The sequence below is a fragment of the Uloborus diversus genome, chromosome 3 (assembly GCF_026930045.1).
Source record: "Uloborus diversus isolate 005 chromosome 3, Udiv.v.3.1, whole genome shotgun sequence".
In the NCBI taxonomy this organism is placed as follows: domain Eukaryota; kingdom Metazoa; phylum Arthropoda; class Arachnida; order Araneae; family Uloboridae; genus Uloborus; species Uloborus diversus.
The window spans coordinates 82412470-82439474 of record NC_072733.1 but is presented as its reverse complement, the minus strand read 5'-3'; the positions used below and the strand labels follow the sequence as shown (position 1 = coordinate 82439474).

General features: G+C 31.0%; 1 protein-coding gene across 1 annotated transcript in view; it reads right to left on the bottom strand.

The window, feature by feature from the left end:
- The window catches only part of LOC129218151 (U-scoloptoxin(18)-Er1a-like), a 53125-nt gene extending 31332 nt beyond the window's left edge, over positions 1 to 21793 (bottom strand). The window contains exon 1 of the mRNA XM_054852366.1: positions 21574 to 21793. Within this exon, the coding sequence (XP_054708341.1) occupies positions 21574 to 21723 (150 nt within the window). The 5' untranslated portion in view covers positions 21724 to 21793. The remainder of the gene's footprint in view (positions 1 to 21573) is intronic.
- Between the last annotated feature and the right edge of the window lie 5212 nt (positions 21794 to 27005).

The window sequence follows — 27005 nt, the reverse complement described above, 5'->3', positions numbered from 1 at the left end:
AGGAAGAGTGAATTATTTAATAGGGTGGGCCCAAAAAATCGAATTTCTGCAAAGCACTTAGCCTTAGTGCGGAAAATTTGTGACTCCCTAACGCTAATTACTGTGCAAAATTTCGTGACTCTGAGTTAATGTCTTCTGCTCTGGCAAGACACTTCAATTTTTGAGATTTTTAGAAAACCATCAAATAAAGAGAAAATTTACAAATTATTTTAAAATCCGCTGAACTTAGTGCGGTATTTTTTTAACTGCGTAAGGAAGTTTTAAAACGTTGTGCGTTTGTAAGTTTGTGTTAGGAAGTTAAAACATTACAGCACTAAGGCTTCAAGTTCAGCAGATTTTAAAATATTTTGTAAATTTTCTCTTTATTTAATGTATTTCTAAAAATTCAAGTCTTTTACCAGAGGTGAAGACATTAACTCAGAGTCACGAAATTTTGCACAATAAATAAAGTTAGGAAGTCACAAATTTTCCGCACAAAGGCAAAGTGCTCTGCCGAAATTCAATTTTTTTCGGCCCTACCCTATTATTCATCTAACTTAAAAGTTGTTTTTAATAGTGAGAGCTGACTTATTTTATTGAGAAGAAACTCCAACTCGCCGCCCAACGGTTACGACAGTTCAAATTGGAAGCTCAGCTTTTCAGTTTCTACTTGAAAAAAATGAATAGACAAATCACCTCTAAGGACTCATCGTGTCAAAATTTTCTGATGATCTTGCTGTGGGGATTAAAAGTGGAAAACAGCCCTCTCCTTAGAAATCTATCAGCACCCCTTCCCCTTCCCATCTTAGAACATGACAAAGTCGAACTCGATTAGTGTCTCTAAACAATATCCAAACCTTCCAATAAAGTTCTTACCCAATTCAAGTTGTTAACAATTTTTTATTGCACATGAAGAGTTCAAGTCATATGTGAAGGAAGTTCCAAAACATCTAATATTCCGAAATTTGTTCCGAAACTAGAAATGTGTTCCCAGAACCAGAAACTTTTTACGCGAGGGCTTTGAAATTTGGAATCGAAGAAGTAGATTTTTAATTGTTGGCAAAAACAATGGTATGTAATAGTAATTATCAAGTTAAAATACTTCTACTTTTCCATTGCTGCCAAAAGCAATGAAAAATATTAGTAGATTTATAAAAAAAAGTTTAAAAAAAAAAATTGAAACCCGACTTTTGCAAAATACACTAAAAGGTAAGAAACAAGGTAGGTGCTCTTTGATATCATCGTGTTATTAAGTAAAACAAGTATGTTAGATATTCCTATTCATTTAGATCTATTGATATCCTCTGTCACTTTCACATTAATAACATTATAATTGAATTCAAATGTAAAGTAATAATTACACACTACACTTTCTCAAAATTGTCGATCGCTCTACTATCTCAAGTAAAAACCTGCAGCTCGTTTCTTCCTGTGATATTTCACTCATTAAATTTCTTGAATTTGTATATCCAAATGTCTTTAACAACGTCGGACGTCCTTCTTGTATTGTCGTCATCTTTTGTACGTGTATTGCGCGTTCTCACGGCACCTGCGACATCTTGCTTCTAATATTTTCGCACGATTGTACTTTGACTAAATTAGAAGTTCATCGTACTGCTGCTAAGAATTCGTGTTCTGAAACTTCATGGCTGTCTGTGTAAAAATTATATTCTTGCTTAATTTTCTGTGTGGAATCATGCACTGAAGTCATATATATATAAAAAAAATAATAAAAAAAAAAAAAAAAAGAAAAACGAACGACGCATTTTGCAAGATTTTTGCGAAATTTTCTATTGCAATGGACCACTTTATTTTTTTTGTTAATTACAGAAAATTTGAAAATGTACGTAAAAATTAAAATGATTTTTATTTTTAAAATGTAAGGCCTTTTGTTTGATTTTACGAATATGAATTTTAGAGCTGTCCGGTATCTTAATTTAATCATGTGTAAATCCTTAATGTTCTTTATATCTTTGTTTTGTGGATTCAAATTTAAACCAGATTTTAAAAATTGATTGACTACTAATATTGTTGTTATTATTTCTACCATTATCACCACGTTAAAGCTTGCTAGGAGATAAAATTTAAGTATTGCGCTTATGTATTGGTTGGGAATCGTATTGAAAAAAAAACAGATTAACAAAATCTTTTGCAATTCCTATACTTCGTATTCCGGAAAGGAAAAATGTAATTTTAAAGGAATCATTTAAAAATCAAATTGTCATTTTACTCAGTTCGAATTAGTAGGATCACTTAGGTGTTTTATTCGCTGCATTAATTTTTATTTACTGATTATCGAGAAAAAAATATAAAAGTTGGTAACTTATGTGATTTTTTGGAGCATGCTGGAGTTTTCAAATGAGAGACTTGCTACAAAAACTAGCGAATGTACCTACTTTTACATAAAGCAGGTGCACTGTTATCTACTAATCGACGTAGGGTGAAATCACCCAATCTGACCGTACTTTCTAGTATGGGGTAAATATGTATTTTTTACGCATGCAATCGACATATACTCAGGATGTTGGAGCTAGTTGTGTAAGAGTTGATAATTTGTGTTCTGACCAGAAACTGCTCAGAGTAGCAGTTGTGGAGTTCATACGTGTTTGCTCAACAATTTTACAATTTCGATTTATTCCTCAGTAATCAGATTACACCGTTCTTATGCATTGAAAATTATAACTTTTTCAGTTATAATTTCTTCTGTGTTAATGTTTAGTGCGTGTTTTTCTAGTATGTATTCGTTTTCAAATATATCTAATGCATGAGATTAAGAATGAAAATCAGGTTGGAAAGCGCACAATGTCGAGCAGAATTCGTAATATGGGGCAAAGCAAGTTAATTTTTCTTCAGAGGAGGGAGTAATTTATATGTGAAAGTGAAGATGAAAATTATACTATGTGTGTTCATTGCGCAAGGTCATTCTAAAATTATCAGGGAGTGAATAGTAGGTTTGGTATGAAAAATAGCTCAAATAGGCTGATAACCTAAAAAGAAGTATTATTTGTTGAAAGTATATTAGTTGATTTATTAAATGCAAATATTTGTTTTATGATATTGTTTTTGTGATGTTGTACCATGTAATAGAAGGCTTCCCGTGTAAACAAACTTTTCCCGAGTTTTTTCAATATTAAAATTGTTTGCTAAAATTTTTATTTCAAGCTTTTAGAGTAATATGATCCTAGTTCCAGAATCCTGAGTTTTGTTATTCGCTTAATTTTACTATTTTTTTTAAACAAATCAGCTGTAGGAGACAAAAGGAAAAGGTACCTAATATTCGGTGCTATTACTCTCATTATTTATTTCACACTCAATGTAAATACTGTTTGCCGTACATTTAAAAAGTTTATGCATCAAGTATTAACTTTTTGAATCAAGCAATAGATTTTGATCAAAAAATGTGTAAATGCACATTTTTAAGAAGAGGGTGCTTTATTTGTGGTAATCGAAATGTTTACTTCTCGTAAGTTTTAGTTTTTATGTCGGTTACAGAAAGTTTTCTTTGATTTGAAAATTGGCGATCATACTTTGTTCTTCTAAAAACGAAGTAGTTTTTTTTTTTTTTTTTTTTTTGTATCACTGAAAGCTATTAATTTGGTTCAAGCTTTTAAATTAAATATTTGAAATAATACGGAGTGGTAAGACAATAGAGAGAAAGAGAGAGAATTACCACTACTGTTAAAAATTGGAGTTGACAAAAATAGGCAACCGAGTTCTGGATGAACTACTTGTTGATTGTTGAAAAGGAAGTATATATGAGCACATTGATAAGTCCAGCTGAGGCTACCAAGCAAAAAGGACTAGAGACTTCTCAGACGGGTTATTCAAGCAAATACGAAACTCTGTAGGCATCCGTGACGATCACGTTAAATAGTGCCATCAAGAAGGGCATACTTAACCTGCATAGCTAATCACGAGGGCTACACGTTGATCTTCATGATTACTTAAGTCGCCGTCAATGACTTGCGAAACGAGTTGCGGAAATCTTAACCATTTGCAGTCAAGGAAGGTTCTCGACAATATGTTTAATGAAGGTGTCTATGAACTGGCAAGTACAAACAATTCACTTATTACCATTTGTCAACTATTATAAAGTGACTCGTAATAAAATTTTCTCATCAAGGTCCGCGCGTTAAGAAACAAACAAGAAGTGAATTATTTATACCACTAAAAGTTAATAAAAATACATTCATTAAAAAATGTATTTGTACTTTACCGGTGATAGGGTGGACTATATATTTGATGAAGTAACTAAAATATGAACAATTTGTACATAATTACGGAACAAAGTTGAATATCATATAAAGCTATTTGTGATGAATAATCGGAATTTCAAAAAGCATTAAATGGGGAAAGGACTAAAGCTAAAATGGTTTTGAATTAGTTTACATTCTGGTATATTTTTAACCGCAAAAAAAGTTGGCTTTATTTTGTGTCACAAATGAACGATTGGTCAATTCTCTTATCGATTTCAATTGATTTTCTTGTTTGCTTTGGATTTAAGAATGTTAGATCTTAATATCAAAGGATTAGACTTTTATATTTCTCCTTGTTTTTAGTACAATATACGCTGTTAAAACTACAGGATGCATTCGGCACCTTTCAGGGGAGAAACGCTTGTTTACCAGCGGCATCCAATACCGCGGAGCCGAAATGCCACCTCTAAATAGGGTGAAAAACAGGCACCTTTTAAAAAAGAGGCAGCTGAGATGAAAAAAGGAACCTTCGGAGAGAGAAATGGCACCCTTAATGTAGATCCTTCTCCCCCCTCCCCCGCATTGTGTGCGTTTTTGAATACAGTTGTGTGTTTTTTTTAAATAGTTTTGTTTTGATTCATGATATTCTACGCTTTGGACATTTTTCACATTGAAATCAGTACTGGAAATGATTAAAAGTTGTAATTACAGCATTTGATCATGTTTCAGAGTTTTCAACATAGTTAAGAAGTGCTCATTGCTTTAATTCATCTGATCGTGCTCGAACTCAGTGTTTCTCAACCTCTTTTGACCCACGGGCCGGTAAAAGCAAATGAAAACCTTTGCGGACCAGTGAAATCTTTATCGTTTTCTTTAAAATTCATAAAATAAATAATAATAATAATAATAACACTGGGGCCGTTAAATCTTGTGAAAAAATTCTGCGTTCTGATGAGTTTTTTTTTTTTTTTTTTGCAAAGTAATGTTAAAAATTAATAACAAAATAAATATCTACCCTTTTATTTGGTATCTAAGAGCTGTCACAAATATACTATAATTTAAAAACGAGTAACTATTTAAATGATGTGAGAAATTATACATTTACTAAAACATGACCCATACTAAAAATGAAGTATAGAGGTATTTATGAATTATTTGCATGAAGAGCCAAAAATATTCTGGGATAATAGTTACGAAAAACAAAATCGTTTCATAAACGTTAATCAAGAGTAACAAAATAAAATGCACATGAAGTTTTTCGACAGTTTAAAAACCAAAAGAAATTTCTAACGCTTTTGAAATATTAACCGCTAACAGGAAATGATTCAAACACTTAAATGTAAAAGCAAAAAAAAAAAAGCCAGACGGAGAGAAATTGCTTTCCTGTTTATCTTTTTGCTTGCTAATTCTGTTATAATCTACCCGAAGCACAAGAATCCTCTTTATTCTGGTTCTCACTTGTTGGTTATTGATAATCTTATTGTTGGTTATTTTGGTGATTAAATGCTGCTTATCGAGTACTCAGGAAAATAATGATAGATATATTTAGTAGCGTTTTGAATGATGGAAATTTCACGACAGTACAGTCGAATCCCGACTTACGCGAGGGATGCGTTCCAAGACCCCTCGCGTAAGTCGAAATTTCGCGTTGTTGCGAAGGGTGTGTGTAAAAGCTTTTACAAATACACCCAATTATTTTAAACACTTGTAAACACCACCTAAAACTGTTGAAAATCATTTCTCAACTATACATTATTGTTTCTTACAAAAAAAACTAAATTTTTCTTTCTATTTAAAAAATACCGTTTTATTCAACCCAAAATGCTGCTACGATGCACAAAATCAATGATCAATGCGAAAAAAAAAAAAAAAAGATGTAAAATAAACCAGTACGGTGTACGTACTGTATGTAGTAAGAAAAACAAATGCACTATAGTTTTAATGTAAAATAGATCCAGTAATGATATTTGTAACTTAATCAAGTGAAGATGATGATGATTTATGCTGCGTGATCAAGCAGTTATTCTATATAATTTTTAAATAAACAATACAATTGCCTCGCTATTTTTTTATAACGTTTCCATTTATGGTAACTACCCTCTTCCCGGTTTCTTGAATTCACAATACAAGAGCAGTTTCCATTTTCCTAATTTTTGCATTTTCCTTAGATACTACTCTGTGAACTTTTACGGATTTCCTTTTCTTAACTTTTACTAACAGCAGTTTTTTTTACACAATTTTTCAGTCAAATAACTGAAGAGCTTTCTGTCTTAAGTATGTTTTATTTATTTAACCTAAAAGCCTATCAATTTTCATTACTTGACTACTTTTTTTTTCTTAAATTTTGAATGGACAGTTATATAAAATTCCATGACATCCTACATCAAAGCAAGCATTTGAGCACAATCTCAGCACAAAAATCAGAAAGCTTCCGCCAGACTGGGAAAACTACGATAACTGCAGAAAAGTTGAAATTAATTTTGACTAAAAGTTGTAATTATCATGTATTTTTGGCTGGTGTTTATGTCGTTGGTTATGGTCTCAACGTTATAACGTTGAGACACAATATGTGGATTTTAAACTGCCTCAATAATATTTTTAGTTTTTATTGAGTTTGTTGGTATAAAATGGTAGAAAAACTCTTAAATTATTGCATAGTTGTACAAAACTAAGAGATACTAATTACTAAACTTATTTAAAATGAATTATTAACCTTGTTCAATGTTATTCAGTCATTTAGAGTACCTTTGAGAGACGTCAGAAATGGGATGCAAAACAAATGTTTTTTTTTTTTTAAAGCAAAAAATATTATTTTTCTGGCAAAAAATAAAATTTCCGCATGTTTAATCATTTACGCCTTTTACTTCACAACATCACAAAATGTGCAACATTTTCAAGTTATTATTATTTTTAAATTATGAGCATTAAACGTATTTCATAATTTTGACAGACGAACCCATGACTTTGACTGCTGTTTTTTTTTTTTGGACAATTATGTTAAAAAACTTGAAGTTCCACAAAGTTTACGGGCATGGGCCAAAGATATTCAGAATGTCGGTAATGCGTTCTACAATGAACATGTAAAATAACTAACCACAATAAGGGTGGAAAGTCCAGTGTAATTACAAGAATTATTAAGTTGTAGGACGTAGTATAATGTATTGAAGACAATTGAGGCAATGAGAAACAATGGGATGTAGGTGGTGAATATAAAAATTTGGAAATAACCGGAAAAATAGCAGGGGAACCTCTTCTCTGTCTTGTGGCACGAGATAGTTGTAGTAGCCCTGGGGCTACTCAGGTTCTGCTGTACAGCATGACTTCAAGAACAAATTCATTGAAATTCATTGAAAACCTACTTACGTTATTTTTAAATGCGTTTAACTCTAAACTTGAAAATATTCATTTACATCCCTTTGCTTCTCACTGCCCCAATTGAAATCGTTTACATTTTATTCATAGTGTTTGAACACAATGTGAACGGATACTATTGTCGACTGCTTAAAGGGTCGGGGGGGGGGGGATCATGATCTTCATGACTCTCCCTTTGTAAATAATAATAAGTAAATGATAGTTAGCAGAAAACCTTTACTAGCAGAGATCAATTATTAAGTTAAAAATATGTAGCTTAAAAATGACTATTAATTGATTTGCATAAAGTGGTATGCTGCGTGTCATTATTGTCCCTAATTTTGCCTTCTTGTATATTTCTCTCGTCTTAATAGTCACTTCCTTAATCGTACAGAAATATATAATGGTCATTTATTTTTGGATCCATGAAGCTTTAAATTTACCACCCTTTTTTCATCATCCCAGTATGCTCCAAATTATATTGCGGAAGGTTATCCAAAAACTTGAAAACGAACGTATTATTTTTTGTGTTTGTCGGTTTCTAACTCAAATAAGTAATGACAGCTATTTTTGTTATAACACTTGGAAAAAGTCCTAAAGATCCAAAACGTTTACTAATAAATACTTTTAGAGCATAAAGGTCATGATTTAATTGTTCCAACATTTTTTTTTTTTTTTTTGTAGAATCGCCCTGGTTGAATTGACAGGGATTCTACCTAATGCATTTTTATTTATTTATTTTTTTGCTGAGTTCAATCTATAAAAAAATCGAGTAACTAGAAGCGTTGCTTCAAATAAAGCTAATTCTAGCCTGTATTTAGCTAAAAGCCAAATCTAAAATTGATCAATTCCTTTCTAATTATGCCTTTAGCTGTATTTTTATTAACATTGTAAAAAAGAAAAAACAATCTTCAAGTTGAAACTCTTTACGTGCCTTCGTTACTTAAAAAATATATACATTTAATATATTTGAATTATATTTGTCATTAAACGGAAGGTATTTTCTGAACTAATTCTGTGAAAGTTTTTCCTCATGCAACCGTTACTGTTTTATGCTCACAATTTTATTTTATACCCTAATATTTCTTCTAAGCAGTCACGAAATCAAATTTAAAAGACGTATTATTCAAAATGCACTTCCTTTAGAAAGTTCTTTTAGCTTTTAAAACTATAATGAAGATAATTATTAGTAGTTGCGTACTTTAAAGTTCTTTTTGTTTTCGTGAAAACAGTTATAAAAATTTTATTACTTCAAAAAATAAAGTAGACCTAAAAATATGAGAAGCCTGGAAATTAAGTAGAAGGTTGAAACTCAGTACTGTGGGAATAGGAATACTATTAGTATTGAAATTATTGTTTGTTCTTTTGCACTTCCATTGCAGTTTTCTTGTGCGTGAATCATGCCTAAATTTGTTTGATTATCACTATTTAATTACTGTTTAACTCGACTCTCACTCTCTCATTGAGCGTTTGATATCCTCATTTGTTGTTTTAAATTTGTATTTTGATTGAATTAGATTTGTCTCAAATCTCCTAAATAGCAAGTATGTAATATGCTGCCATGTTTCTTATTCTTTTTACGGTGCCTCTGCTTTGTTAATTCTTAAAAGATGATAACATATTCATTAATAACTTTTTAATTTCACTTCAATAGCGTTCATAGTTCAAAGTTCTTTCAGAGATAAATTTAGCATGAGATTAAATACAATTTGGCCTTTCAATCAAAGTTTAAAATTATAATATTCCCTTAGCGAATGCATGGTGGAGAATAAATAAAAATTGCTCTTTAACTTTTCTCCAAGTAGCCTATTAAAACTAATTAGGTTTCATTTACGTATATTTTGCTATGACTAGTTCTTATAGCTTCAACAGAATTTTGCTCCAATAAGAGAATTTCATATGTAGCAGAAACTTCTTAACAATATTTTGAGATAATATTTTAAAGCTGTCTTATTGGCTAGTTTCTTTTTCGTTACTTTCTGACAACATGAATAATATAAACAACTCTTTAAAATGGTATAGCACTTTAAGTAAATAAATTTATTAACATAGAGTTAGCTTTTTTTGTATAAAATATTTTTATTCGAGTAGAAGAAAATGAAATTATTTTTCAGACGTAATAATGATTCATAAACTGCCTTTTTTTAATATAGGAAAATTAAAGAATAAGATATGTTTAGAGATAAAGTTATTTTCACACATTTGAGTAAATGAAGCCTGTAAATGTATAACCTTTAAGAACTTAACCGCAAGATCTTTTGACAGTTTAAAAACAGATATATTTCTATTTTAACTGGACGTTTTGATGTGAGGCAAAACAAATTTTGTGCAATTTCTCATGACTCTTTATATCTATGTCTTTTGATTATGTACAAAACAAGCATGTTATTTAAGGACATGTCAGAGATCTATGGAAAGCGTCATCATAAGGACAACCAAGTCGGATTTTTAATGTAGGAATCAAGTATGAGCCAATGCAACCTATAGCTGTGAACGACATTGAAGGACCAATAAACATAAGAATGAACAGCTTTTCAGAACTGAAAATTTATCGGAGAAATATCCGCAGTCACGACAGCAACATTTGAAATTTATGACGCATCTTGCAAAAGGATATCCTCTCTCGTTCACGGCGTCGTTGGAAAAAAAAAATCCCGCTTGCATCTGAATTGTAGTCCTTATGATCGCTAACAGGAACTATATATGAAAACCGACAGGAACAAGCATTTTGAAGTAGCTGCAGAAAATATCGCTCAAAACTAAAGTTTTTGCTCTAAATTTTCTAGGTATGAAAATTATTCGTCAAGAATGCCCAAATTGTCTCCTTCCACATTTTGTCAGCTTAAAAAGCATTGTGCTCGGTGAAAGTGTACAGCTACATTTAAACACGCTCATGTTAAAATATCTCTTAAAAATTAGGAATACATTTTTGTTTAATTCTTAGATATTCTAAAAGTGTATTTTCTTGTAATTTTATAGTCAATGTATCTAGTAATATCCTGCATAACTTCTTGAATAGTAAGTTTCTCATTAAATGGCTCTTTTGGTATGATTCACTACGGTAAATTTTGTTGTAAATGTTTAGCGTATTATTATTAAAACTAGCTGCGTGCCCGGCGTTGCACGGGCTACTTAAAAATGAAGGAGATGTCCAATTGATGTTTTTGTATTACTCTGAAATCAGTTTCTAAAGCGCTAAAGAGTAAATAAATACACGCAATGCAAGGTTTGCAAAACACCAGTAGAGTATATTTTTGGCAAAAATCTCTTTAACGTTAATCATAGTTATCAATGATACAAGTTATGAGTATTTTCAATTAGCACAAAAGATGAAAATATATGCATTATCAACTATAATCTGTGCTCACGTTAAAATGAATTACATCTGATAGACTATACCTGAAATATTTATGTGCAATTACAATCAGCCTTTTACATAAAATGACACACACTTTTTGGTTGATAACGTGATACTAAAGCACCAAGACTAAATAACTACCAATAAGCATTAATTATTTACCAAGTCATCAGATTCCAATTTAGCTTTGGTTAAAATCCTTAAAAACAATCTTTTTTGTTTAAATCAGTTTCACAAAAAAATCCAAACAATCTTTAACATGTTCTTTTAACGATATAAACTGTATTTTAAAAATAGAAACAGGAAGGAGAAAGAGAGTTATTACAATTCAAAAACTCACCCATGTGACGGGAAAAAGTCCAACAAAATAAACATAATTATTCGCACATCCTAAGTGTACCAAAATATGAGGCCGGTGAATGATAAACTTACACTACAATCAATAAACATAGCTAAAGAAACAACTTTCATATGCTGAAAAGAGTTAAGAACGTTGAATGTAAAAAATAAAAAAAGGACAGACGATAAAATAAAAGGTTGTCCGAATAGGACAACCAATTTTTAACTAATTTAAAATGAAATTCTAAATGGAAACGTTGTTTTAAGATTTGGACAGCAGCCAAAAAAATCTCTTTTAAAACAATTAGTAGAATTTTACTCGTTCACGCATATGCAAAATGGCAACAGGAAAGAAATAAAAATTCCTAAATAGCGTTATGTTAATTAACGTTTTATTTAATATCTCGTCTAATTAAAGTCGCACAATTACGAGATTGGTCTTATTGTTTTCTTTGGAAAATTCCGAATTGATCAGTATCTCGTTTGACTCTCGATTCGCAGCGGTTCTCGAGAAGATCGATCTTCAGACAGACAGACAGACAGACAGACAGACAGACGGACGCGAACAGATTTTAATATTATAGTGGATCATCTTTTGTACAATTTCTTGCATTTCAAGTAATGCTATTTCATGCATGGATGTTATCTATGCAATAAAAACATTCGTTATATATGCATAGGTATCAGGATTAAAAAGAAAAAAAATCACTTTTGCCGTACAGAAGTGCTTATAGCACCATTAATGGTTTCAGCTAATCGGCATCAGCAACATAAGAATAAGCAGCTTGTGTCGAATATAATAATGGCAAAATGACATAAGAAGTGAAAGTTGCCCTTCAGATTTTTCAAGGTAAGAAAATTTGTAATTTCTAAACAATGTTTCTTATTACCAGGAAGTTGTTAGCTGAGATCAATCTGTGTGAATCGTGTTTAAAAACTAGTTTCTTAATGAAATTTTCTTTGTACGCCACAACTGAAAAAGATTCAGTTTTCTGAAACTAAAAAATATCATTTAAGAACATCAATAAAGCAAGAAAAACTAAGCGGTTTATGTCTACTGTCGGTGAAGTATGATGTATGTACCAAAAAATACTTTCGAAAATGTCAGATAATTTTTTGAAAGCGAAAGCGCGAAAAGTTTCATTTTTTCTGCGCATTTGTTTCTTTCTTTTTTTTTTGGCATAAGACGTATTTTTTCGATAGATCATTTAATGAAAATTCAATTTGTTGCTATGTATAACAAGAATTCAGACAGTTTGTATAGTATGTAAAAAAAACAAAGTACCAAATATAAAAATAATGGATATTTTCTAATTATGTTACGTAGGATAAGCCATAATATTCCTTGGACATATGTGCCTAAATCTCAATCTATGCTTCTGTCTTATACTACACACTAGCAAACACAAATAAATCCAGAAGAATAAAAAATTCAAAAAATTGTAATTAATTTATGAAGGACTCAAAAAAAATGGGTATAACGAAATTATGTAACATTAACTACGTGTTCAGATAAACCCCCACTTGATATCAATATGATTATTCATACATAAAAATACTTAGATCTTTATAACGGACGTAGTAACGGTTTTTAGTAAAAAGAAAAGATAATATTTCGTATTTAATAACTTTTGATTTAGTCACCAGATAATTACATACTTAAATATCACCAATCAATTTGAACTGTTGGATAAAATGCAAATTATTGCGAGGTACGAAAACCTTTTGAAGCAGCGCGACTTAAGCTGCACATAAAAACTATTTCAGTGGAAAGCCTGTAGGGTAAATCGACCAGTGCCTGAACAAATCGTAATTTTTGTAAAAAAGTAAGGTTTCAGATGTTTTTCCTTAAATGAATTGGCAGTGGGAACTTCCTGCTATGCATTTCCAAACTGGGTTGGACTCCCCAAAAAACCTGAAGCGAGAACACAACAATTTTTAATATTGACATTAATCAGTAAAATGTTATTATTAAAAATTATGCCAAAAATAAGGTTTTATGATAGTTTGAACTGTTAAAGATAAAATTGCGCTTAGGTGTGTGTTCACTGGTCGGTCCATCCTACTCTTCAGAACTTCGAAAAATCGCTAAAAATATGATTGTGAGAAACAAAACAAAGTAGAAAATGCTCGCATTTAAAACTAAACGTAAGTAATAGGCATCATTAATACTTATGTCATGAATAGAGATGAAAACGGTCAGAAGAAAACCGGAAAATTCTTGGAAAAAACTTTTTCTGAAGGAGTTTATTTCCACTCCGGAAAAATTCAAAAAAAAAAAAAAAAAAAGAACTTTATTCAACTTTTCAGGAAGTTTTAATTGAAATTTTCAGCAAAAAGTGATTAGAAATTTCTCATACTTAAATTCTGATGCAATTCATTCCCCCCACCCCCTCTTTGTATGTTAAAATACTGTCTAACTTTGATAATGCAAGTTGTTGTATGACAATATAATTTGCATATAGATCAAAAAACATTTAATACTTTTAGCAAAAGAAATTAAACCAATATCCTTAGTAAAGAATTTATTTTCCTTCTTCCATAAAACAAATAAGCATATCTTTAATCACAGAGCTATGTTTCTGATGACTGTGCGAACCAAATGTACAGGGTGCGGCAAAAAACCCCGGGCAAGCAATTTTCCATGTAACTTTATTAACAAGCCATGCAAAATTAAAAATTTTAAAAACCCCTGACTGAGTAGCAACTGTAGAATCAAGAAGGAAATTTGAAAATCCTTTTAAAAGCCTTATACTATTAAAAATCAATTTCAATTATTTTATTTGCCGTTAAATCGAAACTGGCAACAGATAAAAATTTTAAATCATTGTGTTTAATTTCCTTGCCGGTTAACAATGAATTCGGGGATGTCGAGGATGAATCGCGTGAATAAATGCTTAGCCGTTATTAAAATATGCTTTTAAGAAAAACATTGTAAGTCGAATTCTATGTAACATGGAAGTTCCAAACACATTCTATGAGACAAGGAAAGAAATTCTCTTTATTTTGGTATTAAATATAAAATTTTTTAACTATATTTTCACTGCAGAAATCACGAAAACCTTTCAGAGGTTTTTAACTAATATCTTCGTTAATTAATGTCATCCAAAGATGCAACCTAGCTAAGAACACTCTCGATCAACTCTACTTTCGAACAAATTTTTTTTTCAAAACCGGTCAATCCGTTTAGGCGCTAGAGGGCCAAAGACAGATACACAAACACACAGATACACAAACACGTCAAACTTATAACACCCTTCCTTTGTGTGTCAGGGGTTAAAAATATATAAATTAACAAAACACAAAATACAATAATTTGAAAAGACCTTTAATAATCAATAAATTGGTTTCAAACTAGCCGCCTATTGAAGTAATACAGAGGTGCAACTGCTCATTGAAATGTTCATTCAAGGGCCGCAAGTCCTTTAATCAATCCTATTCCCTATGAAGCAATTGGTTTAGAGAGTTCAAACTTATGTGTAGTTTAGGGTAGACCTTTTACTCAAAAACAGGTCATACAGTGTAATAAATGGAATTGAGGTCTAGCGAGTAGAGCGTCCACTCTAAAGATGATGTCATGACAAAAACAATGCACCTTGCACCACTCTTGTCTTTTTGGCCGTATGAACTGGTGTGGAGTCTAATTGAAATGTCCAGTCTCATTTCTATGCTGAAGTGCTCTTAGGTCCACAGAAGTACAACAGCTTTAAAAATGTCCTTCTGGTACACTTTTTGATTCATTTTATGGCCGCCATCCACAAAAAACCAGAGAATTTTGGTCACTTGCAAAGCCGATCCTAGCAGGTGTGCGACGCGTGCACCGTACACGGGCGGCCAAGGTAAGGGGCGCATACATTTCTATTAATCAAGCAAAATTTCTCAAGAATTTCTCACAACAAAACTTTAAGTTAGTCGAATCGACTTATTAAGCTAAATTTTAAATCTTATTAAAGAATCAAAGTATGATCTGTACATAAGTATGAGCTGGTTGAACGGTAAATCAGTGAAAGCAAAGGTATCTCTTCCAGCGTGGACTTGCGGCACGTCTTAAACGTTTCTGGCATATCTTTGGAGTCATCCGAATACATGAACTTTTTGGAACTCGTAAAACTTCTGTTTCAGCTGTTTTTGCCTTTAGTCGCACTTATCGGTCACAAATTCTCACCTCACGAACGACTTCTTCGTGGAAACCCAAGGATTTTACTGAACTCACTTCTGGATGACCTGACGATTAACTGAAATGCTCTTTGTTCGTTTTTGTACACTTCCTGGACATCGACTATCATTTACAAGCCACTTGAAGCAGCATACCGCATCAAATACTGTTTGCTAAGGCACAACACGCAAACGAACTGTCGTTCTATTTGGTGAAACAACTTTAAAATAGCAGGTCGTTTGCTTAAAATTGTAAGGAAAATGAAAAAAAAATACATAAACTAGGAGATATATTGTAAATTATTTTCTAATAAAATGAGAGACAAAAATATATAAGACACTCCTTAAAATGAAATTACTTTACTTCCATTCGATGATGCAATCTTTGTCCGAGATTTATTTATTTATTTATTTATTTATTTATTTATTTTGCCGCACTCTGTATACTGCCGTGCTAAGCACAAAAGTGGAAGCTGCAGTTGAGCTCAAGCTGAGATGTTGTGTTTTGAAGTTTGGCTCTTCCATACATTTGATTCAGATGTATTTTTTTTCCAGAATTTTTTTAAAAAATAGTTCTTGTAGAGTCAGCAATCAATTTAAATTTTAGATTATCAACCAATTAGGCTTAGGTGTTGTATGAAGCAACCGGTGTTAGCGAGAAAAACATTCATATTAACTAAAAAGTATTCTAAATGCAAACTGAGTAAATATTACACAAATGTGGAAAAAGACTGACTTGTAAATAGCTGGTTCTACAAGTCAGCCTTTTCTCACATGTATGTAATATTTACTTAGTTTGTATTAAGAATACCACCGTGCTAAGCACGGAAGTAGAATCTGCAGTTGAGTTCAAACTCAGATATTGAGCTTTAAAGTTTGGCTCATCCATATATTTGACTCATTTGTCTTTTTTTTTAAATCAGAATTTTTTTTAAAAATGTGCCGTATCAAAATGACCCTAAAACATTTTGTTTATTAAGTGAAATACGAAATTGAGGAAAACTTGGTTATAATAACTCAGCTGTGTTCAAAAGTGCAGGTACGACTACTTCTACTAGTGTGTTTAACACGGCCGTATGAATAAACTGAAACTCCAGTTTAGTTTTGGTTCAACTTTAGAAACCATTACGCAGTTTTGGTTTGGGGTTTCTTTTAGAAAGAAGAAGAAAAAAAAAACAATTTAGTTTTGATTTGGACTTAGACTGGACTGGAAAAAAATTAAAACTCAATAGCTTTCATTTTCAGACAGTAAAGTTACATTGTAAGGAAGGAAAATCATACTTATTTTTCTTTCAACAATATCAATCATGTTTGAAAGTCAAAAATTACAATTTCAAGTATCAAAATCTATCTAAAAAAGAAAATGTAATTGTTGTGATTGGACACACCTAACCCAATATTATTGGTTAAACGACGACTTTACTTATTTCTAGTGTTTGACCAAGAAAGCTCTCAGTTACAAAACAATTTTTTTTTTTGATTAAACTTACCTCTATGTGTACTTCTGTCAAGCAGAAAAAGAAGATGTTTCGATTGCATATATTTTTTAATGCTTAACCCTTTATATGTTCTCAGAAACACGGAGCTATTAAGAAATCCTATTTTTATTCATAAAAAGTAAATTTTTCCATTTTTTCCAATTTTTCCCGAAAGAAACCGGTAAAAAACCGGTTTTTTTTCACCACTTCAAAATTTCGGGAAATTTTACACCTCTAGTCATGAAATAGTAAACATCGACTTAATATTTTAATTATCTATCAATACTTAAATTGTGTCTAACGTGAAACAAATAAGCGAAACAATAAAAAACCTTTTTTATTACTAGGAAACTTAACTTTAATTGACATTTATTTTGAGTTTTTCTCGGAAAGTTGTTCGCATTTTATTCGATGATTTGGGACAGTAAGATGCATATGGATGTAAGTGGATTTTTAAAGTTTTAATTTAAAGGAGGGCACAGTTTAAACTTTGGGTAGACTATCATTATTTTTTTTATAAATCATGTCTCCAGGCAACGTCTTCCAGGAGTACAATTACCATAGGTCTCCCCATAACACATTTTAGTTTATCCTAACCATTTATACAGATTATTTCTTAGTTTTGAATTTCGGCGCTTACACCCCTTTCCTTCTCATTGCCTCAATTCGCAGCAAGTTTCTGGTAAATTCTTCACACTCACTTCAAGAAATCGAAACCTGTTTTCGCTCTCCGAAAGCGACAGGATTGATGAATTCCTGAGTGCTGGGGAAAGGTATTTGATTCACACGGTTGCTCTTTGTTTATTAATTTAAATATAATGGCAGCATATACACAAAAATGCGACTTCTAAACTATCTGCTAACGTAAAGAAGTTCAACATTTTTTACGTTAACAGAATAAGTAGTATAAAAAAAAACTACCTATAGGTCACAATAAAAGATTTCCCTTTTTTTGACACCACTATTATAACACATAGATCAATATGGGGCTCAAGTTATCTTGTATTATGCTTATTAAGTTTTATTTCTTAAAGCTCCCTGTATTAATAACCTCACTTTAACAAAGCGATATTAAAATGTTGAGAAAATATCGTTTCTTTTATGTTCTTAACTCTCGTGCTTAAATACGAACGTGTCTCGTGTTTTTGATTTAGAATAAATTCTTATGCAGAACACATGTTTTAGTAAATGCATTTGGAGTTGCTTATGAGATGATTTTTTCATGTTTAAGAGTAATAACTAAAAATTTTAATCAAATATTTGTCTTAAATGAAAACTAAAAAACTAAAGCAATATGAAAAGTTGCATTGCTGCGTTTTATATTGCTTAAAAATTATTATATACAAAGAGTTTTGAGTAGACAATGACCTAAAGTTAAACAAGAAAAAATCCTTGCATTTTCCTGACTTTAAATTCTTGTTTTAATGTGATTGATTTTTTTTATTAACAGTGCGCCAATTCAGTTTTAGGCGTGCATTTGTGTGTGTTAAGCAGAAAACAGTTCAACAGAAAAACTTATAATTTATAAGACCAAACTTATCTTTTCAAAATACAACATCAAAGCTTATTAATTTACCATGGAAAATAGTGATCACCCTTGCCACTAATTTTTGTTAGGTAGTCACTTTACAATACAATAAATACTTTTGTCATTTTTTGGTGTGCTTTGATTCTTTCGAGGAAACATTCAGTAGTTTGCAAAAAATAATACATTTATAATGATATAGATAACTTATATGTAAAGGATGTAATTAAAGAAATTCCTTGTACTAAAAATGTGCTATTAGATGATTTGGATTTTTTTCTTCGAAAATGAACCGAAACTAGGGTCACATACTTAAAATGTTTTTACAAAAAGAAATACCCGATAAAAATTACATTTCGTGTTACAAAGTACTACTTGGTTAGTACAGCTATGAACAAAGCAGATAAATATACTTCAAATATATGACTATTTCTAAATAACAATTCTCTCTCTCTCTCTTTTTTGTGAGAGTGCTAATTTTTGCTAAGCGCTGTAACTCTTTTAAACGGTTCTTACTCTAATGGGAATTTTGTAACGTGTAATTTTTTATTTTCTTACGGTCTTCCGGAATTATCCAAATAAATAGATAAAACGTGTGATTTTTTCCTTCCGGCTGATTTTGAAGTCTGTAGGAAGATCGTAGCAAGAAACTTCCTTTTTACATTTTAACGTGGCTAAAGTTGTTGACTTGGCTCATTGATTTCGTTTATATATTTTAATGAACCGAAACTTTAGCAATTATAAAATTTGCACCTTAAGACTTGATTTCGATATGACATGGTACACATTGCTTGGTTTGCATTATTTTAAAGTCGCGTATGACACGGTTTCGATTTTACACGAAACAAGTTTCGATACAACACGATACATATTGACCTGATTTATGTTGTGTACATAATTAATTAATATAAGAAAAAAATGAAAAAGTAATTGATAAAAAAAGTTTCTTACAACACGGTTTCGAGGCTACATGGTACGAATTAACCGCATAATACGAGACACATCTGTATTAAGGTTAATTTTTTTCCTGATTTTATACAAAAACTTATAAATTGTCTTTTGTCTAAGTAGCATTCTTTTAAGTATTTATTTAAGTGAGCATTTCTTCTTATCATTCTTAAAAAGTGGTTTTTAAGGAATCAATTATGAGAAACTATTTATATGATGAAAATGCTTTTTGTAAACTTAATTTCTTAATTTGTAAAAATTCAAGAAATCTTTGTTTTCCACATTATACACTTACTATGGTGCAACTTACTAAGTGTTAAAATTTATAAAACATACTTCAAACAAGTATATTCTACTAAAGACCTTGTGATGCCTATAATGTATTTTCCAGAACAATGTTTGAAAATGAGCATAGATATCTTTTCTCGCATTAACAATATAAAAACCGAATCTAATTTTTACTTTGAAAACCAGCTGTTATACCAATCTTATTGATTATTTACTTTCATTATTTTAGTTCTCGGGTTTCCCTCAGTGTATAAAGGGTAAATAGCTTGTGAAAGCAAGAAAAGGAGAAAATATCTAAGCAAAATATTTGAATATTTTTTATTTATTTATTTTTTTTTTGACAATTTTGCTTTATCTAAAGTTTGTTCATATTGGACAGGAAAAAAGTTTTCTTTTATGCGTTTTCAAAAAGAGGTAAATAATATTTAAAGACTTATCTCTTACGATTTTTAGGAAATGTATAGCAAATATAAAAAAAAAAAAATGTACAAAAATATCCGAGTGTCCGTTTTTAAAACAAACTATTAATTTCAGAGAGCAGAAGTTTTCAGTAAACAGAAATGAAACATTTTATACAATTTTTTCTAAATAAAAGAGGATTGACAAATCCTGCTATAAAACCATTCAATTGATTCTAGACTACAACACTAATTTATTTGAGGACTAACATTACGCGTACACATTATTAAAATTAAAAACGCTAGGCTTTAAACAAACATGTACAAAAATAAAAAATAAATCTTTTCATTTTTAAGAATTTTGTTTTAATCTAAAAATAAATTTTTGCATTTTCCTAAACTAGATTAACACATTGAATGCTAGAAAAAATAATTTTAGAGTAACTTGAACCTATAAATGATCTTTCAGAGGAAACATTGCTCAAATATTAAGTGTTCCTTTTTACGAACTGATAAATTGACAAACACTGTCTACAGATGAAACATACTTCCACCATATTTATAACTGTCCATCCAAGATTTTCCGAATGAGCCATATCCTGGAAAACTTGTGGAGGAATCACGGGCTATAATAATAAAAAAATATTTTCTCTATCACCACCCACAGTGATAAACATTAGTTCTTACACTTGAGATTTTAAATGAAACGAAATTCGAAAAGTTTTTATACGTTAAAAGATATTCCTTTTACAGTTTCAATATTGTAAAGTGATTAATCTTATAAATTAACTAAGCAGGCGCCTCGTATATTATACGCACTTACATTTTATTATAAGCATCAACTGAGGATTACAGAAGAAACGAATGCTTTATCTATTAGTTTGTTAACGCCTAAAAGAGTAAATAAAATGAATAGACAAAAAATAATAGAGTATGCTACTCTAAGTGGTGTTCAGGCATTGTTAGACCTATCTTTGCAATGATTTCTTGAGAGTTTTGTCTAAAAAATGTGTTGAAAAATATATTTAAAAATATTTAATGGAAAATATTACTTTCAGAACCAAAAAACATAATCTAGAATGAACATTTTTATACTCATATGTGTCAGGTTATGAAATTCGAACTAATAAATTTTTATGAAAATTTCCTACTTAAATTATTGAGGAAATCTATATTTGAAATTTATTGACCAATTGAAATTATTTTAAATTACTTTTATACTCGATATTGCGTAATATAAATACAACATGTTGTTTGAAAAAAAAATTAAACACAAATCCTAAAGCTTTTCTCTCAGTTAGAAGAAAAAAATCGATCGCATTAAAGGACAAATGTGGAAGCATAATGCAGTGAACAATTTTCCAGATCTCTATGCCTGAACACGAGTTTAAAGAAAATAACAATTTCTACAATCAATTATCATCCTTGTAATTTCTTCTATTGAAGTATATGTCTAAACTATTTAACTCAAATATCAGAAATAAAAAATAAATCACTGGAAAAATCCATCATTTTTTTTTTCTCAAACCAATGAATTAGAATAGAAACAAATACTTACATTTCTCATTTCGCCGACATAAAATATTGGTTTCTGTACCAAATCACTCATCAGTCCTTTTAACAACAAATCTTTGTCTGCGGCATGGATGACCACGAGTAACGCAAAGAGACCGAAAGCGATGGAGATCATCATTTTGAGAGCGCTCATCTTGCGGAAGGATGTCTGGATTCGACAACAAACGTGAAAGGCAAAGAAGATTCAAACTGAGCTTCCACCAGGCGAGTTGTTGCTTTTTAAAAGGTGAACGATGCCAACCATCGCGTTCTTTTGCCGGAAATTTCCGTCGGGTCACATGGGAGCTCATGGAAGCTCTGGAGTGGTCGGATAGGCTTCATTGCCGAAGGGAAGTATACCTTTGGTTGAAAGCACTGATCGCAGTTTGTTTCGGATGAATAAAGTTCAAAGAACGATATCTGATAGAAAGGTGTAACAATAGGTCAGTTAGACGAGGCAATCTACCTCACTTGCTATGCAATAAGGGAGGAAGGAAAATTTTTTTTTTGTGGTTTCTGTCACTATAGAAGCAATTCATTCCGCTATTTGAATAAAAAGATTTATGGTCAAAAGCAAGGGGTTTCGTGAATTGTTTTATCATGCTTCCGTGTTCCAACTAGCAAAATAAAATGATTCTATGCTTCATTTGAATATTTCTTCTCAACATATTTTTGTTAGCTCATTGCGGTAGTTAGTTAAGAAATATTACCCAACCACGCATTACACAATTTAATGCAAACGACAACATTAATCAACAGTGCATCTCGTTATTTAAATAAAGTATCTTCGTCGATGAGTTAATTAACTCAACAGTGCAATAAATTTCACAAAGTTGAATAACCGGCACGTTATGTTGTTGTTTCTGAATGTTTGGTGGATATTAGAAATTTGTTTTTAAGCTTAAACTTTTGTTGCATTTTTTATTTTTCTTAAATTTAATGCTCATAAATTTTTTTTAAGTAAACAGGAAAATCATAAATTGTTGACATACTCGTCAACTTTTATTATTTTTATTAATTTCTTGATGTATTAAAAATGTAATTAAAATATTATTTCTAGAGTTTATTTAGAGAATAGTGTTAAAAATATTTTTTTTGGAAAAGTTCGTAAATGAACGCTTTTATGATTTTTACTCTGGTTTTTATAACTCTTTACAGTAAATAAGCTAATTATAAAACTATTTTTCAAGATGTTAGCTTAACTATAAAGGCTTAAAATTATCTCATTAAAAGACATATTCCAAGATTTCCGCTCTCTTCCAGGGCATATTCCGAAGTCATGTTGCAGTATATCAAGCGAAATATAATCTGAAATTAATTATTTTAGACTTTGTCTGTGCTTTGTGTTTCAGAACACGAGCTACGGTCAAGGTATTATGGCAAATTTTCTGAGGTACTAGCGTTATTGAAAACAGTAACTTCATATATTTTATCAAATAATACATCAATTTCTAATTTTTGATAAATTTAATGAAAGTTTGAATTTTTTAATGAATATTTTTTAACCTTTGTGTTTTTTCACCAACAAATCATTGTTGTCACTGTCTACGTTTTAAGTAAATAGTTTTAAAAAAAATGTATTGAAACATTTGAAATTAGTTTCAGAAAAGAATTTTTTACAATTGTGTAGAATGAGGTTCTTAAGTATTTCCTTTTAAAAGGCATCAGCAAAACTAGTTTCATCTTTTTTTTTTTCTTGGAAAAACAAGGACTTTTCGGTAGAAATTTTATTGTAATTGTCAGTCGTCAAGAACGACATTGTAAAATTGGCAGATTTAACCAGACAATGTCTTGTTTGTTTTTCTGTCTGTTTGTTTCCACGCTGCACCCTGCTGATCCTTTAAGACCTTCGAACTTGAAATTTGGTGCAAATAAGTTTTGTTCCTGGGGATGTGCCCTTTGGAGCTGTTTTAACTTTCCTTTTTAATCTTCAAAAAGAAGATTACTAAGAATTTTTTTTTAACCAAGTTCTCACATAAATTCCCCAATAAGGAAGCCAAAAAAAAAAAAAAAAAATCTTACATAACTTAAAATTCTGTATCATTCGGAAGCTCTTATTTTCTGCACAGGATGAAATTCGTACAATTACACCACGGCGTACCACGGGCAGGTAAAGGGCACTATATAACTGCACTTTATTAATTTTTTTTTTATTCAATTTTTTTATTTATTCATTTTTTTTTTCATTTTTGTCATCTGATGTAACATAGCTTTATTGTACAAGCTTCTTCCGCGGCTTTTTCCGCGCAAGTTTCTTCCAGCAGAAAGCATGAGTAATAAATTGTTTTTATCGCTGATTTTAGTTATTTCCCTTGTGCAATTCTTCTTGGTGCAGTTCATTAGCTATCATTTCTTTCTCGGGGAAGATTGCGGTCCTTATTATAATGGGAATTTTTAGAAACTGCAGTTTCTTACTTATGCACGTTTCACCGGATTTAATCAACTAAAAAAATTAAAGTTTTTTCGGCTTTTTCTGAAGTTTGTAGGAAGATCGACGAGAGAAACATCCTTTTCATTTTTCTGCGGCCGAAACTGTGGTGGGAAAATTTTGTGTACATATACAAACTAAATAAATTAATCACAATGATTCGTTTTTTTTTTTTTTTTTTTTTTTTTTTTTGCTGATTTTAAACCTCGCGTTTTTTTACTTATTTCAATTAGATAAGTAAAATATATTACGATTTTCCTCGCTTAATTTTGAATTCTGTTTAAAATGAAGCGAGGACTGTCTTTTTTTACCGCTTTTATCATGTGCAATATTGGGAAGGGAACGCATTTTTTGTGCATACTTTAGTTAAATAAATAGAACATTTGATTCACTGATCTTAAATTCGTCTGGAAAATTTCAGCAAACGATTTCCTTTCAGCATTTAGCATTGGTCAAAATTTTAAAAGAGAATTTTTAGGAATTGCTGTCCGTCTTTAAAAACTGATAGAGAGAATTAGAGGGGCCGGCCGTTCACGTTTGTTAGAAACTATTTTAACATTGCAATGGGCACTTTTAACGACAGTTGTCCTTGTTTCAAGTCAACATGTTTATTTTTCAGGGTTTGTTATGGTTTTCAACTAATTTTTGTGTGAAAAAGCTGTGGGGGAAAACTTTATACTTGCATTTTAATTAAATGAGAAAAAACGAGCGATTTTTTCTTTTCTTTCTCTGTGTCTTATTTCTTTTTTCTTTTCTTTTTTTTTTTGTGGATTGTAATCCGTCAAAATTTTTTTTTTACATTTTTAATGCGAGAAACACCTAATGGAAAAAAATAGCGAATGCCACCGGACACAGGGCAACTAAGAGAAAGAAAGGGTGATTAAGAATGCATCTGTCAATCGCCGTCTGATCACTAACCTAACTAATGATTCTAACAGCTCTAAAATATACATTAAGTAATTTGTAAAATGTTTCACGACGCAGTCTTTTATGAACTTATTCATTAAAAATGCATTACTTATATTAACCAATGCATTTAGCATCATCAACTTCAATAAATTAAAAATGTGTATATCATCTATCACGGCGAGTAAAAGAATAGTGGCTACTAATGTAATTTTTAAAGCCAGCGGGCCTAGCGAATATGGAATTTTTCTAATTTTGTCCTTTAACAGTGCTTCTTGAGTACATCGTCGAAACAAGCGAACAGGCTTCCCGTGACGAGGCTTTGTCAGCAAGAAAGCGAAGTCAATTCATGGAGATGCGCAGAAACAAAGCGACAAATAATAAATTGATGGTCGCTCTATGTGTTATTCAAATATCTTCTTTTTTATGTCTAATCAGAGAAAGGCAGAAACAAATGTACAGTTCTTTCGCACTGCGAAGTTCTGTATGCATTATTAGACTAATGAAGAAATATATGAGATGGAAATAATATTAAAAAAGGTTTATCATTTTTCATTTTCTCCCTTGCATTTTTGTCAGCTATTGTACGTTAGCTTTATTGTACAAGTTTGCTTGTTTGTTTCCCGATGAAAAAAAAAAAAAAAAAAACACGCTCGTAAAGAACTTCTATTTCCAACATTTCCCTTTTGTTAGTGTTGAATCCATAACACGTTTTTTCAAACATCTCGAAAACTCATTTTTGCAGATACTGTCGTTTACGTGGCAGTGGCAGTATCACTTTAAAGGAGAAGATTGTTGTCAAATGAAAAAAAAGTAGTTTAAAAGTATATATCGTCGTCTCAGAGCAACAGTAAGATATCTAATCCCAGAAATAACACTAAGATATCTTACAGTTGCTCTGAGGTGACGATATTTATATATTTTTATATTATATACTTATTTTTACACGAAAATAAAATCAGCATGCCAGTAAAGCAATAGGTTCGATAATTACTGGCGGTTTTTTGTGAACTGTTCATTAGGGTGGGTCACCGTCCTATGGTAAAAAAAAGAAGCTTCTAATTTCCATCGGGCAAGGCAAGGAAAAAAGGTGCCAAATGACGTTTTGAGGTTATATATATAATTTCATTCAATTAGGAGTTCATTTTTTGCCTCCGGATTGAGTTTAAAAACCCGTATTACCACACCTGGTGGGGTAAGATGGGATTTTGACACATCAAATTAAAACATGCGTCAAAACTTTTCTGCTGGAAATGGGATATTGAGTAAAATTGTACACTTTTATAATACGTGAGATATAATAAACACATAGTTTTCGAATTTATTTATGAGTTTGGTTTGCCACCACAACTGTTGATTAGTTAAGTATCTCATCTTGCTCCACCTTCCCCTATCCAAACATTTTAGCAAGATAATTAAGAGCAACGTTATGACTAAATTCTGCTCTTGTGTCGGTAAATTACGTTTCTAAGTTTAAAGATTTGAGAATACTTGAGCAGGTGAGTTTATTTTTAATAAAAAATAAAGTAGTTTACTCCTCCTCCCCCCCCCTTTTTTTGCATTTTACTTGATGTTATTTAAGTGTTGGATCCTCCTTCTCTATTGACGCTTTTTATTACTCGCAATTGCTTTCATCTGCGAAAGAAGGCAAAAACTATATAATTTTGTCTTATCACTGACGTAATTTTAACATATTTGCAGCTTCAAGGAAAACTTTATTTGTTCCTTCATACTCGCTATTAATTTTTAAACGGCAGCAACTGTTTTTTCTCCTAAGAATGAAAAAAATTTCACGTTCTGAATACAAGTTCAGTATCTGAATACAGGTTTAACTTCAGAAACAATGAATCCAATGATGGCTCTAATAACTACCTGCCAGCATATATTTCTAATGCAAATACTTGCTTGTTAACGACTTAAATATGACTCCCGAATACATGAACGCCAATTTTCTTTTACTTATGAACAGCCAGTGATAAACCATAGCTCATGTTTATTTATGTACCTCAATTATTGCTTTAAGCAGGTTCTTAATAGATCATAGTCGTTATTTTGTCTATTGCTCTTCATCACAACATTAAACTCATAAATATACAATATAT